Below are 19,390 nucleotides of genomic sequence, written 5' to 3'. Positions count from 1 at the left end.
TCAAAATCCCAACTTCTTGTGATGACGATGGAACAACATCTTTTGCCAGTGTTAGCCCACAGAAGCGTCTTGTTCACATGTTGTGCTGAGATTCACCTTTCAACTCTCCTGGTCCAGTCTGGCCTCTTGACGTCTCCATTGCTGAGCTCACACATCCCACAGTGGTCCGCCTTGACAACACAGAGTTACACCATCCCTCCTTCAAAACTCCTGGTGAGGCTGCAAACACACTGACCCTCAAACTGTCCATTTCTAGGTTAAAGTAAAAACCAGACTTGACTGCTGGAAGCAAACAAAATAAACAGCCGTCCGTCACACACTTCACAATCCATCCATCCATCCATCCATCCATCCATCCATCCATCCATCCATCGTCCACACAAGGAACTTTTGTTAGCTGAGTAACAACATCATGATTCCACCTTTGCTCCTGACAAACAGGTCACCCAAATTGAAAGTGTCTTATATAATTGTGTCTCATGTTGGCTGAAGCACTTTCTGGCCCAAGACAAATTTCCCTCTGGGGACAACAAAGTTATTCTGATTCTGATATGCAGAGGCGATAGTCCTCGCTGCAGTCGACCCCGGTTCGAATCCTGCATCGGCCGGCCCTTTACTGCATGTTATTCCCCCTCTCTCTGCCTCCCCATTTCCTGTCTCTCTCAACTATGCTATTAAATAAAGGCAAAACATGCCCAAAATATATAATACTCAGGTGAAGCCCAACAACTGACTAAAAGATCAATAAAACCTATACACATACATTAAAATCACTTACAGTCAGTTCTGCTCCATCTCACTGCTCTAATGGGCTTCATGGTTTAGCCCCACGGGGGTCAAAGGTCAGGGAAAGTGAGGGTTGGCCTTACTTTGAAGGAGCCGGCGTTCCTCATGAGGGATGTTGATGATGGATGGTTGTAGGTCCTCGTCCTCCGCCTCCCCACGCCCCACTCCACTGGCTCCTCACTCACCTCTCCGCCTCTTGGCACCGTCCCTCCACCCCCCTCTTATCCTCTGACCAGATGTGTTCGTTGAACTCTGTCAAGAATAATAAAACACTGGGCTGCGAGGGGCCGGCCGCGCAGGACGCGTATTCGGATGTGGGCCTGCAATTATGAAACAGACACGCATTAGTTGTGAGGGTCAGTTCTCATATCTTAATTGTCTTAATTACATAATTAACTGCCGACTCTGCGAATGTATGATTGTGGCCTTATAGCAAACACACACAGTATGCCGACAGTGTGCTACTGTCTGCTTTAGTTTGTGGTAACTTTGCTCCTAGAGGCTGAGTGGGAAACTGCTCTTACAGGATGCTGCAGCAGTGTCTATGTACAGTACAGTAAAGGGTGATATATACCCACTGGGTTTGAAAGAGGATGATGTAATCAGCCTTGTCTGGTGCTTTGCAGACAACCTAGATACATCTCTAAACCAGTCGACACAGTCAGGGAAGTAGTTTCATTAATGGATGCAGAGATTTCAGTCACATGACACTTGGTTGACACCTTGAATGAAAATATATACTCATGTGTAAGTGGAGTTGTGGTTGCTAAACCATGATGTGGTGAGTTCAAGAGCTACAGAAGATCTTCAGCAAGATCTTCCGTACAGGTTTGTTGGGTTTTTCCTGGATCCAAGTCTCCAACCCACAATAAACTTCAAATTAAACTAGAGAAAGAAATGGATCTAGAGTAGAACAAATGCTTTTTCCCTCAGTCTTTCATCTCCTCTCAGGTGGCAAAGAACAAAAATGTGGTAAACATCAAGGTTATCATTAAGACAAATGATCACAAACTGGAAGGAGAGGGGCCTGTGGACACATGATCAACAAAGCCATGTGTGGTTGTTGAACATCTCATTCCCAAACCATAAGCATGGATCTGCTGGGATTTGCACTTACATTGAGGGATCAGTGTTCCAGGGGGGTCAGCAGGTGGATCCGTTGGAGGTCAGAGGTGAAGTTCCTCTACAGCAAACTGGAAAAAAACAAAAACAAACAGATCTTTATGGACAATATGTTTCAATAAAAACTCTATTATCTTAAGTATAATAGCTTACTATACCATTAAGATGAAACCACCACTGGAAGTGAACCAATCCTAAAGAAAGTCAGTCCCAGGTCACTTTTAAACATTTTGTGTCCCAGTGTTCTCCTGTAAGATTAAAAAGTGACAATATCAATCTATTATAATAATCATTCCTCTAGAAACCTGTAGTGTTATGGTGTTTTAATTAAGATTTCTGCTTTGACTTTTAGAAACCGACATTCGTGGTGGAGATAGCCTTACAAATTACAGCAACAAGTTTCCCTCTCAGCTGGAAGCAGCACAAAAAGACAGAAACTGCAAAACTGGCAAAGAATATGAAAAGATTTATGTCTGATAAAGTGTTTTGCACTAGACTGCATTTTGCACCAATATCCTCCAGATGCATCTTTAATGAGCACATGGACATAACCATGGACACAAACCAGGAACATAAAGTCACCTGGCTGTGACCTTTTGCTCTCATGGAAGAGAAGAGTTTATGATTCAGTCAACGAGGGAGCGCAAGAAATGTCAAACGTTTCTCATCTGGTTTCTAAAGGCTGGCATCGGTGGCAAGAACCTGAGTCTGACGAAACAAGAAGAGGAAGATGAAGAAAAAGGGAGAAGAAGGATGGAGAGGCAGTCTTTTTGCTCTGATGTTGCCACTCAGGAAGGAGGGGGGGCCTCTTGGGATGGAATCAAAACCTGCCTTCTCCTGAACCCCCCCCCCATCCCCTCCCCTCCCTAACCACGGGGCGGCCAGTGACCACTCGCTCCCCGAGCTGCCGGGGATGAGAGCGAGGATGAAGAGTGACAGTGAAGATGGAGGCAGAGCCCGCACATTGATGGCTGGAGTGATGATTTCCTTCACACACGCAGACACAAATGCCCCCACTCATCCTCCCACCTCCTCCCACCTCCTCCCACCTCCCCATGGCCCCGGCCCTGCAGGCAACACACACACACACACACACACCTTCTACCTCACACACACACACACACACCATGGTTAGGCCTCCAATTAAATCAAAAGTGGTTTGTTTTTATTGGTCTTTTGCGCTGACAAGTGGGCTATCATTCTGACGGCTCTACCTGTCAGCCAGCAGCTGAAAATCCTCCGTTGACAATGCCCAATGCTTCCAATTAGGGGAGAATCAGACTCCTGCCGCGCTAGCCATCTTTCCTCCCTCCCTCCCCAAGCCCACCTTCCCTCCCTCTTTTCTTCTGCACTCACTCCACGATCTCTACCATTCCCCTCTTTCCCTCTCTCACTCTCTCTCTCTCTCCTCCTCCTCCTCCTGTTTCTCTCTCCAGGAGAAGGGGGTCTGTCTCCGCAGCAAATTACCGACACAAAACGAAGGTGGTGGCGGCGCTGGCGCTGGGAGCTGGCGGTCCAGGGCCCTGTCAGCATTAATGAGACGATGAAGGTTCATTTCGCCCGCATGCATGTGCTAAATTCTTTCTTGTGTGACAGCTGACTGGGAAATGTGAGTGTTAACCTTATAAAAGATTCAGCGGGTTCTCATTATTTTCTGTCAACTCCAGTACCTGATGGCGTTAAGGTGCATCATTTGCATCCCTGACTGGTCCAGGGTGCAGCAGCAGCTCCAGAGCAAGTGCCTTTTTCTTGTCTTTTTTTTTTTTTTACTCCCCCTCCTGCCTTTTTTTAATGCTGTTTGTTTGTTGAGAGGAGTCACCTTTTTACATACATCCCCCTCCAAAGACACGCTTTACTCCATGTACCAAAACCAAAACGATAGAGATGCCAAAGTTTATTCAAAGGCGACACACTTTTTTTTTTTTTTTTTTTTACAAACATATCTAGATCTGTATTTAACATGACTGCTCGATTGGGCAAGTAAATAAAACGTAGCACAATGTTTTCTCTTTTTCCCCTCCCTCCTCCCCACAAAAGCCCTGGAAGCTGAGGAGGCCCAGCAGGCATTATTAGTAGTAAAGCTTATGGACAGAATTCCAATAATACATTGCCACAGATAGATTATTAACACTGACAGGTCAGTATGGGCTATTACCATGAAACTGCACCTGGTGTCAGTTTATCTTGTTTTATCTTTTATACTATTGATACATCTGCAAATATTCTAAGACTGCTAACCTGATCAGAATAAATTATTTATATCAATATTGGTCATAGAATTAAATTAAAATGTAAGGCTGACAGGCCAGCCAGGGGGAAAAACAGCCCACACTTTACTGAAATGGACTGAAGGTGCCAACTTTGTTTTGGTGAAAATGTGAGTGAAAGGTGTGATGTAGCTTAATGTGGATCAATAATCAAGTAATATCTAACCATCTGATGAAAACAGATGGAGGGAGAGAGGGAGGGAGAGAGGTGGAGGGAGAGCAACACACCAAGCACTGATCGTTTCCTGGAAACATTCCTGTTTCCTCTTCTTAACATGGATCAATAACATCCTCCCACAACATCAGTGTGTGTGTGTATGTGTGTGTGTTTGTGTGTGTGTGTGTGTGTGTTTCAGTTGCACTGGCCCTCAAATTCTGACCGCCTCCTGGAGAGGAGAAAAAGAAATAAAGAAAAAAAAATCGCTTGACCAGAGGGACACTTGTCCAAAATCAGCAGTAGCACGCGCCAGATCATTACACTACACTACACACACACAGCTACAGCCTCTCTGCCTAGCAGCACTGTCTTCTGCCAAAAGGAGTATTTATAAACCACCCAAAGGCCTATAATATATACACCTACAACCACTCTACATTAGTGAAGAAACTACTACAATTTCTGATTATTTTTTATAATCAAGAGTTTTCTAATCAACTAAATGTTTACATTAAATAATCAAAATTATTAAAGATTCTCCTGTAGCAGCTTTTTAAACCTGGCGATTCTCTGTTTTTGTCTGTTTCCAACTGTTATGAATTGAATTATTTTGAAATATTTGGGATTTGATAAAGATGTTGATCAGACATAAAAAATATGAAAATCTATAATTTCTATCTCCACTTTGCTGCTGTTTTAAAGCGTATATAATTATCAAAAAAAAACAACAACACACATACAAACAAGAAACAAAACAAAAAAAATTAAATAAAAAACAAAACATGAAGTTATTAAAGCATTAAAACAATTGGGAATTTCTTCTTCTGAAATTCAAGTTTTTCTATATTTTCTTTGGTTTGTGACAGATGTAAACCAGTTTAATCCCAATTTAACCTAATTAACCTTTAACCTTATTTTTCCTCAAATAAAATGTGGACAAAATAACACCTGGTCAAATTAGACTCAAATAAATAAGCCACTTTTGCATCTTTAAACAGAAGCATGAGCACAATGAGAGCTTCTTTAAGTTTGAAAAGCCACGTGATGATCACAAAACAGGAAGAAGTCAGTTTAATCACCTTATGATTTATTTACTACAACATTACTGGAGCCTGTGGATGTGCAGCACAGTGAGGATAAAGAGAGGGAGACAAAAAAAACTGTGTGGGAAAGCATCAAACCACTGCTCCTTTTCATGCACCAGCAGAGGAGAAAGAAACAGCTAAGTCAGGGTGTGTGTTGCCTTATATCTGTGTTGTCCCCGCCTCATATGTGACAGCTTGCAGCCGTGATGGGACCCCATGGGAGCGGGGAGCGGATTCACTAACCTGCCGGTGTCTGAGACCGACGCGCGCCTCCAATCTGGTGGTCACATGGGGTGGAGGGGGGCGGAGGGAGGGGGAGGGGTGCGGGGGTGTCGATGATGATGAGAGGGGGGTTAGTTAGATTATTAGGGGCTGTCGAGGCCGTCGCGCGGGGCAAACTGTTGTGCAGAGATGGAGCTGGAAAAAAGAAAGTGCACACAATGGTATTTCACGCGTGTTAAGGTGAAAAGTGCGCACAATGGCGAGTCACGCGCCTTGAAGTTTTTTTTTTGCGTCACGCTGCTCAGACTATTGTATATAATTACCGGGGACTATTAGAGCCTCATTATGCTAAATGGGAAACGTTGACACTTTGTTTACTACATTTTTCAACCTCATATGTTTGTATTGAAACACAGCATCAGAGTATGGGCAGAGTGACCACACTGGGTTTGTTTTGGAGAATTTAAAGTTGAGATTTTTGGACTGAAGTTGAACAAATATAACGGAAAAATGTGTCATAGCTAAAAAATAAAGAATAAAAATGTAGGAATGGTCATAATGGTCAGCCATGAAAATGTACAGGTCGTTTTAACAATAACAGCACCGCCATCCATGCTAATATTGATTAATATAATTATTACAGGCTAGAATTACAATAATGATATTTTATTATAACGATTTTTGTTAATGTTTAAAATTTCGTTTTGACAGTTTTCTCAATGAACTTCTCAATATTAGTTGATTTACACCTGCAGATGATGTTAATCAGATAATCCGACTAAGTAATTAAACAAATGATTTTTTTTTCTTTTTAGAATGAGTGGTGATAGTAAAATGTAAAAGCCTGGGTAAAAAAAATCAGTGAAGGTGCAGAGCTGTGGAGGTGGCAGAGGAATCCAGAGAAGGAGTCGAGAAGAAAAACGCCGAGCCGCTCCACATAATAACCCCATTATAAGCCTCATCAATGATGTAATGAAAGCAAACAGTGTGAAAATTGCCTGTAAACAGTTGGATCTGAGTCTCCTGATGAATTCAGTGTCTCTTTTATCAAAGTGAGGATGAGCCAGAGAGGAGAGGATGGGAGGGAGGGAGGGTGGGAGGCAGCGCGAGTGGGCGTGTAGGGAGGTCCACTTCCAGCTCTCCTCAGCCAATGAAGGCTTGTCACAGGGGACTCACGTGGACAAGGCGCTCTTAAAACCTAGCTCCTGACTTTTCCTCAAGTTCAATTTTTTGGGATTCCCTCCCACCCCATCGCATCTCGTCCTTTTACTTGCCAGTTGTGACTATTTAACCCAGTTTACCTCTCCTTTTTTTCGCATCTGTAGCGCGCATCGCATCGTCCCGCGTCTTCCGCCTCTTCCTCTTTTGCTGCTTTCTTTCCTGCTGCAGCTCCCGGACTCTCTCTCTCCTTCTCCTTCTCTCTCTCTCTCTCTCTTCGCCTCCTCTCTTCTTCTTTTTTTAAAGGTTTTGTTGTTGTGCTTTAAATAATGCCAGTAGCAGTTTTCCTCTGACGCATGTGTGGCCGCATGACGAGCTGCCCTCCACCTCTGTCAGGTCTGACGCGCCGTACCTGTCCATGGTGCTGAAACGCGTTTCCAACAACCTCGTTCGAACAAGACCCCGACTCGCTGTCGCTCCAGCATCTTCAGCAGAACAGTCCATATCTCCGCGTCTCTTCGGGCTGTGCTGGTGAGAGCAGTTCGGCAGCAGTTCAGCAGCAGTTCAGCAGCAGCTCGGCAGCAGCCCGGCTCATCGGCTCATCGGCCCCCGGTGAGGTTTAGTGAACTCAGAAACACGAGGAGTTGATCCTGAAGGAAGCGGAGAATCGATTGTGACTGCATCGATCTGAGGACTCGTCTCTTCAGACTTGACAAACAACCAGAGAATCGGATGCATGGACGATTTCTGTAACGCAACTTAGACTGGAGATATTTTTCCTCTGTGGATGAATTCATTTTATTTGTAGCGTATCCAAAAACTGTTTTTTGTTGTTGTTGTTGGTCCGTGGAGGGGGGTTCTTTCTCTACTGCTGGATCAACTGAGACTTCAACACCCCCTCTTTTCCTCCTCCATAAAATAAAACTTGTCCTGAATACCAAATGGTAGTTTGAGGAGGCCGCGATCAAGACAATGGAGGCGTCCGCCAACGGGTCCAGTTTTGGCATCGACTCGCTGCTGTCCCACAGGCCTGGAAGTCCTGTGTCCAAAGGGGACAGCCTGGTGGGGGAGTGCCGCTCGCCTCTGGAGTTCAGCCCGAGATCAGACGTGGAGAGCGGCTGCTCGTCGCCTCCGTCGCCGCGCAGGGAGTGCGTGGAGGAGGTGGCCCAGAGGCAGGGTCACGGTGTGGGCCTTCCGCCGCACCTCCAGCACGCACAGATCTCTGCGGGGTCGCAGCAGAGGACCGTCACCTCCTCCTTCCTCATCAGAGACATTCTCGCGGACTGTAAGCCCCTGGCCGCGTGCGCGCCCTACTCCAGCAATGGACAGCCGACCCAGGAGGCGGGGAGGCTGGCCTCCAAGATAGCGGACGACTTTATGGAGAAAATCCACAGCAACTCGTCGTCAGACAGTGAATATAAAGGTAAGGACGGAGAGCTGCTCTGCCTCGGAGAGCAGCTTGGAGCTGACACTGATTTGGCCTCTTGGTTTCATGTTGGACTTCTGGCTCATGTAGAAACACAACTGTCACTTAAAACCATAGATAGTTGTGTTTAGAGCGCCTTGTTCCTGCTTTGTTGGGACTTTTTTTTCTGTTTATATACGGGAACTTTTTTTTAGACCTACATTTCGTATACTTTTCAGCTGATGCAGACTGGAACATCTTTAATTGGTTTGACAACAAATGTAAAAAAAAAAAAATACAGATACAGATACAAACTCACTAAATAACAAAATAAAATAAAATACTATAACATAGCCTAATGCAATTTACTTTTGCAAATAAAATAAAATGATATAAAGAAAATAATTTGCTATCCAAAAAATAATTTCAAAATAGAGTAAAATAGAATCAGCCAAACGGTCTATAATTTGAGACTTTTACTTGGCGAATAATAATGGAAATTGAATGTAAATATGAATAACAACAAAAAGGCTATAAACTTTCTGAGAGTGTTTTAGGCTTTTCAAATCGTTTCCCCCTAAATGGTGTAAAATCAAAATTCAGCAGCTCAGCTTTTTTTTTTTTTTTTTCTCAATAATTTGGGGAAAAAGTGAAACACAGTAAAACGAGGAGATCTCTCCCAGTAAGTCCACAGCAGCCAGTTTCAGGCCGGGAGCCACCGATGAGCACGAAATCGAGCCCGATCTGATCTGCTGCATCACGGAGCTGAAACCGCGTGTGTGTGTGTGTGTGTGTGTGTGTTTACCTGCAGAGTAAAAGGCTGTGATGAGTTTATTTATATGAAGTTACTACATATTTAGAAGTGACGACTGAGCGCGTGCAGATGATCCAGAAAGCATCTGTTGATGTGAGCGAGGTGAGGCTGACAGAGATGACAGGGGCGCCTCCAGATAAATACCATCAAGGGCCTCTCTGTGTTTCCAATCATGTCAGCCATAACACACATGTCAGCTCCACTGACAGTTTAATGAAGCAGAGCCTGGACAGAAGACACCGCCGTAAGGCTGCAATGGAAAACGGCTGCAACTGAAATCACATTTTAAACAAAAAGCGAATTATGATCAATATTATCATCACTTGTTATTTATCATCTGCTTTTATTCTTTTTTTTTGTGGCTCGGGGCACCACACATCCTCGTTCACCTTATCGATACGGCCCCTCACGTCATGATTTTGCTCGACAAATTCCGTGTGTGCGCGCGCGTGCGTCCGCGCGCCCCCGCGTGTCACAGTGTGGATGGAGATGCTGATCGACGCGCTGATTGATTGAAGGAGCCGCGGGGCCCACAGAGCGCCTGTACGGTGGCTTTGATTTCAGACAATCCGCCTCCTATAATATTTCAGGGATTTGATGTAATTTGTCTCCGGCGCTAATCACATTTGTAACCGCGCGAGGCCGCCCGGCTCTTCATTCCCACTCATTTCCACGGTCCTGTGAAGTTTCTCCGGTCGCGGTTGAAAGGCTCGTCCTTCCCTTGTGGCTCAATTAGGCGGATTATTGTGCTTCTTGAGACGACTCAACTATTCAACTACCAGGATCTCTCGCCTCGCCCCCCCTCCTCCCCTCCCTTATTCTCTTCTTTTCTTTCTTTTCTTTTCTTTTTTTAAGAGAATTGAAGGAGTGTATATATCAATGCTCGCCCTGACATGACAACACGCAGAAAAAAAAGAACAAAGAAGTGCGGCTGTGCTGACGGGAGAAATATCAGATTGGAAGTGCGAATATTGGAAGAAGCTTTTCATATCAATTTAAGTCCAAATCAAATAGCTCCATCTCGCCTATAGGCGCTCTGCCTGACTCTGTCTGACTCTGTCTGACTCTGACTGACTCTGACTCCTCACATGTGGATACACAGGTAGAAAAGCCAACATGCTGCTGTCAGACTGCTGAAAAATGTTTCCACAATAAATGTTTTGTCACTTTGTTTCTCATCAAGCAAACTGTGCCTTGAAACCTCTGGTTACATTTTTAAATAATAATAATAAAAGTATAAATACAGTAGCCTATACATTTTTTAAAATGTGGTTTCCTACATTTTATTTCTCATTAAAAAATAAAAACAAAATGAAACGCATTGTAGTTGAAAACAGGAGTTAATCACATCCCTCGAGATGGGAATACGTTTTTTTTATTGTGATTATTATTTCAAATTCTGACAATCAGCCACTTAACCCTTTTATAGCACTTCTCACGCGGGACGTGCTGCTCAAAGTGTTTCCAGTTTTTTTTTGAAAATACACGCAATGAAGTTATTAAAATTCAGTTCTGCCTTGATCCAACCAGAGTTCACTTCATATTTTACGACTTCCTCCTGAGTCAAAGCCTTGATTAAAGTAAGCAGCTCCATGGTGAGGATCTACTGGGCCATAACATTTTCCCTTTTTAATCTATTTTTAATGCCGTTGACACTGATAGTTGTCTGTTAGAGGCTGGTGGTGGTGGTGGTGCTGCTGCTGCTGCTGCTGCTGCTGCTGATGCTGATGCTGCTGATGCACAGATTTGTTATGGAGGCTGCACAGCGGCTGGAGCTCTGCGTTAACTCTCCTCTCCTCTCCTCTCCTCTCCTCTCCTCTCCTTCTTTTTGTCTCTTCCTCCTCCTGGACGCTGCTGTCCGTCCTCCAGTGAAGGAGGAAGGGGACAGGGAGATCTCCAGCAGCAGAGACAGCTCTCAGGTCCGGCTCAAGAAGCCCCGGAAGGCCCGGACGGCCTTCACAGACCACCAGCTGGCCCAGCTGGAGCGCAGCTTCGAGCGGCAGAAGTACCTGAGCGTCCAGGACCGCATGGAGCTGGCGGCCTCCCTCAACCTCACCGACACACAGGTCAAGACCTGGTACCAGAACCGGAGGTGAGGACACCGGGAGGGATGAGGAGGGTGGGGGGGGGGGGGGGTTGTGGTTTCTCACGGCTCATGACTCATGACTGGATGGATCCAGGGACGCCATGTTTCCTCCCACCATCACCCTAAAGGTGGCACGAGTTCATTTAACCTATGAGTCACTGCCACTAGGAGTGCAACTAACCACCCAATTCATTATTGATGAACCTGCCATTTGTTCTGATTAACTGATTAACTGATTAACTGATTATCCGCTCGCTAGAAAATGTCACAAAACCTCAGAGTTTTAACAGAGGTCCAACACAGAGGAATTCATCCAACCGCCATGCAGTGGGAGAGGGCGACACTTTCAATTTTAACAATATGATAATCAATAAAATAGATTCTTTATTTATTTATTTATTTTTTTTATTTGAGACAGTTGATGAGTCCACTCATTTGTTTCAGGTCCAACTTTTACTTGGGAATTACATCAAGTAAATTTACAGGAGCAATTATTGATTGACAGCTGATTGAAACTGTCAGCGACCTCAGGGTACAACTTTTTTTAATGATATATTGACTCCTATTATTATTATTATTATTATTAATGCCAACCTTGATTTTAATCTGTATCTATTAAATTATATTAGGCTATATTTTCTTCCATCAACATTAGTCAGAGAGTCCTGGGTTTATTTCTTTCGGTTTCAGCCTCTCAGTGCAACAGTATATTGTGTTTTCCAGCATTACAGTACAACACGCTGACCCTACAGTAGAGTGCAGAGGTGTCAGCTGTTTGTAAATAAGTAAAAGTCTAAACGTGCGCGAGCAGGAGAAGCGCTCTTCGTTAACGTAAAAAGCTGTTCTGCAGTCTCCGCTTGAATTACCCTCCGCATTTATTTGTCTATAGTTGTGACTCTGAGGCAGCTAAATGACATAAATAAATATAAAAACACAACACTTTGGCCTATGAATAATGCATCGTTGCATGTGTGCATATCAATAATTCAAACAAACCACTATATCTACTCAATTATCTTTATTATGAATTATTCACCTGCATGGAGTGCATACTGGCAGTCTAACAGACGTCCTTGGGTGTGAATACAAGTGGCAGGTTGGAGATTTTGGTGATTTACAAAGAAAAAAAAACAGATGTAGACTACTCGGACTTCTAATTGGACCCCAGGTAAACAGATGGCGGTTATTTTAGTGTGCTGGATACAAACACACCACATTTATTGATACACACATGCTAAAGGCTAAAGCTGCTCTTTTATCTGCTGCAGGACAAAGTGGAAGAGGCAGACGGCGGTGGGACTGGAGCTGTTGGCGGAAGCTGGAAACTACTCTGCCCTGCAGAGGATGTTCCCGTCCCCGTACTTCTACCCCCAGAGCCTGGTGTCCAACCTGGACCCTGGAGCGGCCCTCTACCTTTACAGAGGCCCCTCGGCGCCCCCGCCGGCCCTGCAGAGACCACTGGTCCCACGGATCCTCCTGCACGGCCTGCAGGGGGGCAGCGAGCCGCCGCCTCCGCCTCCTCCTCTTCCCCCCATGTCCGGCGTCCTGCCCCGGCCGCCTCAGCAGCGGTGAGCCGCCCCACTCCCCCCCCCCTCCCCACCGCCCCTTACGCACTGTCTGCTGAACGCCGACCCTGGCAGCTTGGAACTCATTATGAGAAATAAAACAAAGACGAAACCGACACGAACACGAGAATCGTGAAAATAAAAAATAAAAAAAAAAACTTTTTCAGCCCTTTGGTGGAAAAACCTCGACGGGCTGAATGAAGCTGTGGACGGAGCTCTGTGACTGGGACTCCAACTGTCTGTGTGGAAGGAGCTTCTGCTTTTTTCTGGAGGGGGACGGGCATGAGATTTATTTATAATTATTTATTTCTCAACATGAATCAGTATTTAAGTTATGTATTTATTTTACTCCAGTTTCAGTATTTTCAGTGTTTTTCTCAACAGATACAATTGTTGGTGGCACTTTGACCCACACTTCTTAAACCCCATTATTATTATTATTATTATTATTATTATTATTATTATTATTATTATTATTATTATTATTATTATTATTATTATTATGTTGGCATTCCTGGGTTGAGGCTAAATATGTGGTCATGTGGTGAGGTCATCCAAAGGAACAATTTGTAGCCCCATTATTTTTTCTTTTCATATTTTTTTCTTTTTTAAAAATTTGTCATTCAATTTTCTTTACACGTGAAGAACAAGCTGATCAGCAGTCATAAACCTGTAAATAAGAATATTTTGCATTTTATTCGAAAGAGACTGATTTTAAAAGAAGCTTTTGTTTGTTCGTTTGATCTATTGGTGCGTCGTTTTCAGACCACGGTGATCCAAGTTTATCATAATAGGCTAGATTAGCCATCAGATAAATAAATCAATAAAATTAAATTAAAAAAACACAATTAAAAAACATATTGTCTGAGGAAGGATGGGGAACCTGTCTGGACCCACACGTGGGCATAAAAAACACGAGAGCTACGGAAAGAAATAAATCTATATAAAGTCTTTCTCCTTGTTCTTAGTTGAAGTTTTAGCGAAGTAAAAATGTCAAGTAATTTATAAAAAAGCAGTTTTATCCCCGCACAGGGGTGAACGGGGGAGGCAGTCACCTCAGTGATGTTTCTTTTTTTTATTATTATTATTATTTTTTTCGATAAACTAACCGATTGGTCTCGGTTCCACGTCCAGGTGTAACTGCCTGTCGATTTGCTATAGATGTATTTGAACAGACGTTGTGCATTATTCTGTTATTTCATATGACGCCGTGATAACCCTTAACTGTTACTCTCCTTTGGTGAAAATGTATATTGCAGATATCAAACTTGTGGAGTGGTTCTTGTATATTTCCTGGATCGTTTTTAATTTTTTTAAATTTTATTTTATCATTATTTATTATATTTTTTTTCCTCTATAGCTTCCCCCAAACTCTCTCCCCATTTCGTGAAGTTCATTTTTTGGGGTGAAATTCACAGCAAACGTTGGACAGAAAAAAAGGGGAGGGGGGGATTTGATGTAAAAGAGAATTACTTTTATAAATGTGGAAATAAAAAAGTCTTTCATTTAATGACGTGGCTCGCGTGCGTGTGTGTGTGTGGGACAGAGAGCCACGCGGGGCTTGAAACAAGGTGGGATCAACACGTGGGGGGCGGCCCACGCAGGTTACATTCTGCAAAACGGGACCCACCCCCCACCACCACCACCACCACCACCCTCCCCACTTAAGCATCAGCCTCGGTCAGCGCTGTGATGCTGAAGATGCTCCGCTCTGATGAGATGAGGTGATTCACCGTGTGAAGCTGCACTTTGTGCTCGTGTTGCATTATGGGCTGTTTTATGCGTTGTCATGTTATTTTATCCACTTGTCATGTGCAGCCAATTTAACCTTTATTTAAACTGAAAAAACAACATGTCGGCTCATCAGTCACTGAAGACATTTTTAGAGCAATAAGATTGAAAAATAATCTGCATCTGATCAAACAAAAAGAAAAATAGTGAAAGAAAAATATAAAGGCCTGGTGTTTCTGAGGCAGGGGGCTCGACTGCCCACTGAGGGGCTTTTATTCCAACACATTAGTGTCAATGAGCAGAGGTTGGGGAGGTTGGGTGCTGCAGCTTTAATTAAACAACTCCACTTTTCTGGAAGCAGCTGGAAAATAAACAGGATTTTAAGGGCTCGCGGGTTTTCTATTAGAGGAAAAACCGTGTTTGAATGAATTCGAACATGTCTGTCACACGACTTCCCCTCCTCTGTTTGGTTTAGTGTGGTTGATTTAATTTGTTTAATGTTGAGATGAGGACGTGCTAAAAAAAAAAAAAAAAAAGTTAATAAGAGTGACAGAGTGGAGCGAGAGCTTTAACATCCGTTTTCTTATAACCTTTTCAAAAGAAGAGCGGAGATTTGGAGAGAGATTTTTTTTTGACAACTCGCTTCAGATTGGACAAATGTTAATATTATTCTGAGTTAATTACAAAAAGTATCGACCTGCCGTGGAAGATTTACTTGATTTCATTTCTGCCTTTTATTTTATTTGTATTTATTTATTCGTTTTTCTCTCCTATAGCTAAATGTTTTTGATTGGATGGAACATGGAGGAAAAGTTTCTGCCCTCTCTCTCTGTCACACACACACTTATACACACACCCGTTCAAAAGTGCAATCAAAGATCAATTCCAGCTCTTTAGAGAGCGGCCAACAAAGCAGAGGGATGTTATGTCCAAAATGGCACCCCTGTCCTGTCCTGTCCTGTCCTGTCCACCCCCCCCCCCCCTCCTCCCTCCGCCGTGCCCACTTTCCTAAATTAACAGCAGCAACTCCTATTGGTTTTCCATAAACAATGCAGGAGATGAAATATTAATGTTATGTGCGCAATTGTTTAAGTGCCCTAAATGATCCCATTTGGAAATTGATTGTTTCCATCCTTCTTTTCCTTGAGGGTGCTGGATGTGCGCTCCTCTGCCAAACGGCTCCAACAGCTGGTGACCGGGCTGGAGCTGACTGCAGACCGGGGATCAGCGTGGGGACAGCTGGTCAGCGGCTCCACCACCACCACCACCAACCACCCCCTCCCTCCTCCATACAAATTTCACCCAAGCACCAACCGCACTCTAACCCCCCCTCCTCTTCCTCCTCCTCCTCCTCCTCCTCCCTCCAGGTCTGTGTGGACTCAAAGTTATCCGGCCGTGGCGCGTTGGGGGTTAAAGGAGTTCAGGCTGACGGACAAGACTTGGCGTGTAGGATGTTAACGATTAGACAAAAGACTTTAATAGGTTTTAATTGAAAGTCGATAATGGGTTTGATAGCCAGCTCCCCCTGCTGTCATCCACGCATGGCACCTGTTATCTGGGGCCTCCACTTAGTGGCTGACCGCGCCGTGAAATATCAGACTGACGGCCTGGTAACTGCCGCATTTATGATGCGGAAAATTGCATTAAAAATACAGTGGGGGGGGGGAGCGAAAAAAAAAAAAAAAATCAAACACCTCCCAACTTGCCAAAAGGTCATTATAGTCCCATCATGAGGATCCGTGACCGATTCAGATAACGACGAGGCTTTCTCTAAAAAGGGGGTTATTCTTGCAAAGTGCACAGCTGATTATATAAGGAAAAGACCCCGCGTGTCTTGTTGGATGGCTCGGCTAGTTTTTTTCTCTTTTCTTTGCATGTGAAAGGCTGGTGGTAAATCCCCCGGCTCTTTCCGTGGATTGTCCCCGGCTCAGGGTTAATGAAGTGCGGATGGAGTCTCGTTGAGCTCCCGACAGACAAAAAAAAAAAAAAAAAAGGCTTAGACCCAGAGGATCAGTGACTCTGCTTAATCCCATGGACTCCTAATAATAATGATAATAATTCAAAAGAAGAAAAAAAAAAACTAAACAAAAAAACAACCTTTTGATGAAATTAAGAGTGAATCAAAGCGTAATTTACATTGTGCTCGTGGTGTGAGAGCTTTTATATTTCCTTTCATTCCTTTCAGTGGACCAGTGGAGCAAATCTGCGGCTTGCATTAAGATTGTTGCAACACACTGCCAGCGTTTTGTTGAAAAAAATCCACGAGGGAGGATGAAAAATAGATCAATTAAAATGTTCAAGAAAGGCATGGCCTATTTTGCCGTTTTTTCCTCCTCAACAATAGCCATAAACGAGAAGAACTAATTTCACAGCTTCAGTGCGCGTTAAAGAGAAAACGTGGCTTTACATGCGCTATTATATCTGCAGTTAGTCAGAGAGGAAATTACATCCACCCATTCCCACATGCATATAGCTTCTATACATGCTGCATGTATGTGGGGCATTTCTGGAATAACCTTTGAAGCCATAATATCACACAGACGCGTTTCAAAATAGAGCAAAGGCACTTTATTACACACAGACCCTCATGTGTAATACTCCAAACAAAGTGTTTGACTTTGGTTCTCAGAAAAGGAGAAGTTAAGATTTTTTTCTTCTTCAAGATCCTTACACAAAGGCTTGTTTTCTCTCTCTCCTCCTCTCTCTCTCTCTCTCTCTCTCTCTCGACAGGACAATAAAAGTTTAAAACATTAAACATGGAAAATGAGAAATAAGAAAGGCCCATGTGCGTGTTTCTTTTGGAAATATCTATCTGTTTTAAAGAGGATCAGGAAGCTTCAGTCCTATAGTAAAAGTGTAAATATAGGCTGCAGTTGGATGCAGTGTTTATGTTTGCTGTGTGCAGCAGGCAGGGAGAAGTAGGACAAATTGTATAAAGCGACTGACCCTGACAAAGTTGTAATTTTCCACCATTCTCCTTCATATTAAAATGGAAAATCAAAATGCCACTTCACTTTATAGAAATAAGTTATTTCTATAACTCAGCAGCTGGAAATAAAGGCAGAGTAAGAGAGGAGAGTTTAACGCTGAAATGAATCTGACTCAGCAATGAACAGAGACATTTAGAGAGATGAAGTAGGCTACATGATATCAGCAAGTGTAAAGGGGGGAAAGAGTGTGAGGAGTGAAAGGAGAGCAGCAGCAGCAGCAGCAGCAGCAGCCGGGCGGTGTGTGAGATCCCCTCCTTGCCTGGAGGTACTGGGGGGGCCGTGAGGAGGAATAAAAGCCTCACAGAGTGGAGGGGAGATAACCCCACTAATCATTTCCCCAATATGACGGGGGAAGAACTACAAACTTGGGTCAGGGGCGCGGGGATTGACAGCCCAATCTCGGCAAATAATGAAAGCTTTCCTCTCGGATCAGAAGGAGGGTTAGGGAGGGAGACGGGAGAGGAGAGCGGGAGAAGGGGGATAGACGCTGGGAAGAAAAGAGGTGGAGCTGCTGCTGCTGCTGCTGCTGCTTCACCACCACACATAGAGAAAGCTCTCATTCTTTCACTCCTCCTGGACTGCAGAGGACGGAGCGTATCCAAGTTGACTGACTGAAATTAGCATATATGTGACAGCAGGTAGGCTGACTAATGCTGCATCCAGACAATGGTGGCAGAGCAGGGAGAGAGTGTACACATTATACTGAGACAGTCGCTCAGTTTAGTTGCTAAAAAGTCATCAAATGCTCGAGATTGGATAATTTGAAGAGTTTTTACAATAAACAAAAATCTGTGACAAACAAAAAGTGAAGCCTGAGGGAGCTGAATTGTGTGTTTTCAATGGTTTTTATTTAAATAACTACCAGTGATGGTGGTTTCCACTTCTGCAGTTCTTTTGGTTTTGTGACAAATAAACTCACACAATCTCTCGATTCATAATTTTGCAACAAAGACACTTAGTTTGAACAGTCTGAACATTTCAGACATAAAGGAACACCACTTAAATCAATAAGGTATTCAATATCTGCTATTGTGTAATATAATTTTTTTTTTTCTCAATTTTTCTTGTTAAGAATAAAAATTAATATTTAAATGAAGTAAAGGTCTATTTTTTTTAATTGCGAGCTACAAGAGATGTTCACAAAACAAGAACAAGACTAGAAACGTTTGACCAAGCAAACCCTGACATAGCCTACAGTTACATTTCAGGTGGCGTTCAAAAACTGCACAAGTTCAATACCCACCCAGGGAAACAAAACAACACGGTTTGCTTTTAATAGTCAACAATGGAGCAGGGAAGCTGCTGTCACCCTGTAATGCAACAAACCTGACAAAACTACAGGGCTGAGCTTGTGCAACCTCAGCTACTGGCAGTGTGCACGGAGAGAGGGAGGGGAACGCCGAAAACTGTTGCAAGTAATAAACACAACAGTCATTGATTGTTACATGACTGCTGGGTTGGTTCTTCATCTGACTTGTCAACTTTAATATTCAAGACACATTTAAAGACTAAAAGGGAAGAGAAGGCAGACCTCCACCAGGGCCTCTGTCTAAAAGCACCCACTATATATTAAAGAAAAAATCAGTGATCAACATAAATCAATCAGTTGGGTCTATATTATCAGGAGATGGGAGTCTTATCTGGAATAGATAAAACCCCAAGTTTAGTAGGCTGAGTATGTTATGTTATGTATTTTTTAAGCCTAAACACAATGTGAAACTAAGAGAATAAGACAAGTCATTAATTAACAAACAGATTCTTGATTTCTTCCTGATAAAACCTGTCCACTTTTCCCAGGCAGCAGTAGAGGCTGTGTAGCTCGCAGCAGGGGGCCGGTGTAAGCCACATTACTATCAGATGACACAGAGATTATTCAATCAATACCTTGTTGTGTTACAGCAGGCTTCGCTGCCTGCACACTGCTCTCTCCCAGCAGCCACTTCAGCAGACAACATGGCAGTGAAAAAAAAAAAACACACCCTGAGGCCCTGACCCCCAACTA

The 19,390-nt window shown here is 43.6% G+C and overlaps 1 protein-coding gene across 1 annotated transcript; it reads left to right on the top strand.

Annotated features, from left to right (window-relative positions):
- Window positions 1-6,858: 6,858 nt before the first annotated feature.
- On the top strand, window positions 6,859-12,797 carry barhl1b (BarH-like homeobox 1b). Its single transcript, XM_085793882.1, has 3 exons — window positions 6,859-8,220; window positions 10,886-11,108; window positions 12,371-12,797. The coding sequence occupies exons 1-3, from the start codon at window positions 7,770-7,772 to the stop codon at window positions 12,672-12,674; spliced, it is 978 nt and encodes a 325-aa protein (XP_085650008.1). The 5' UTR covers window positions 6,859-7,769; the 3' UTR covers window positions 12,675-12,797.
- Window positions 12,798-19,390: the final 6,593 nt, after the last annotated feature.

This window comes from Trachurus japonicus, chromosome 12 (assembly GCF_045865225.1).
Source record: "Trachurus japonicus isolate A0001 chromosome 12, Traja_1.0".
NCBI lineage: Eukaryota > Metazoa > Chordata > Actinopteri > Carangiformes > Carangidae > Trachurus > Trachurus japonicus.
Note: the sequence above shows the minus strand (reverse complement) of the source record. Positions and strands in the feature narration are given on the sequence as shown.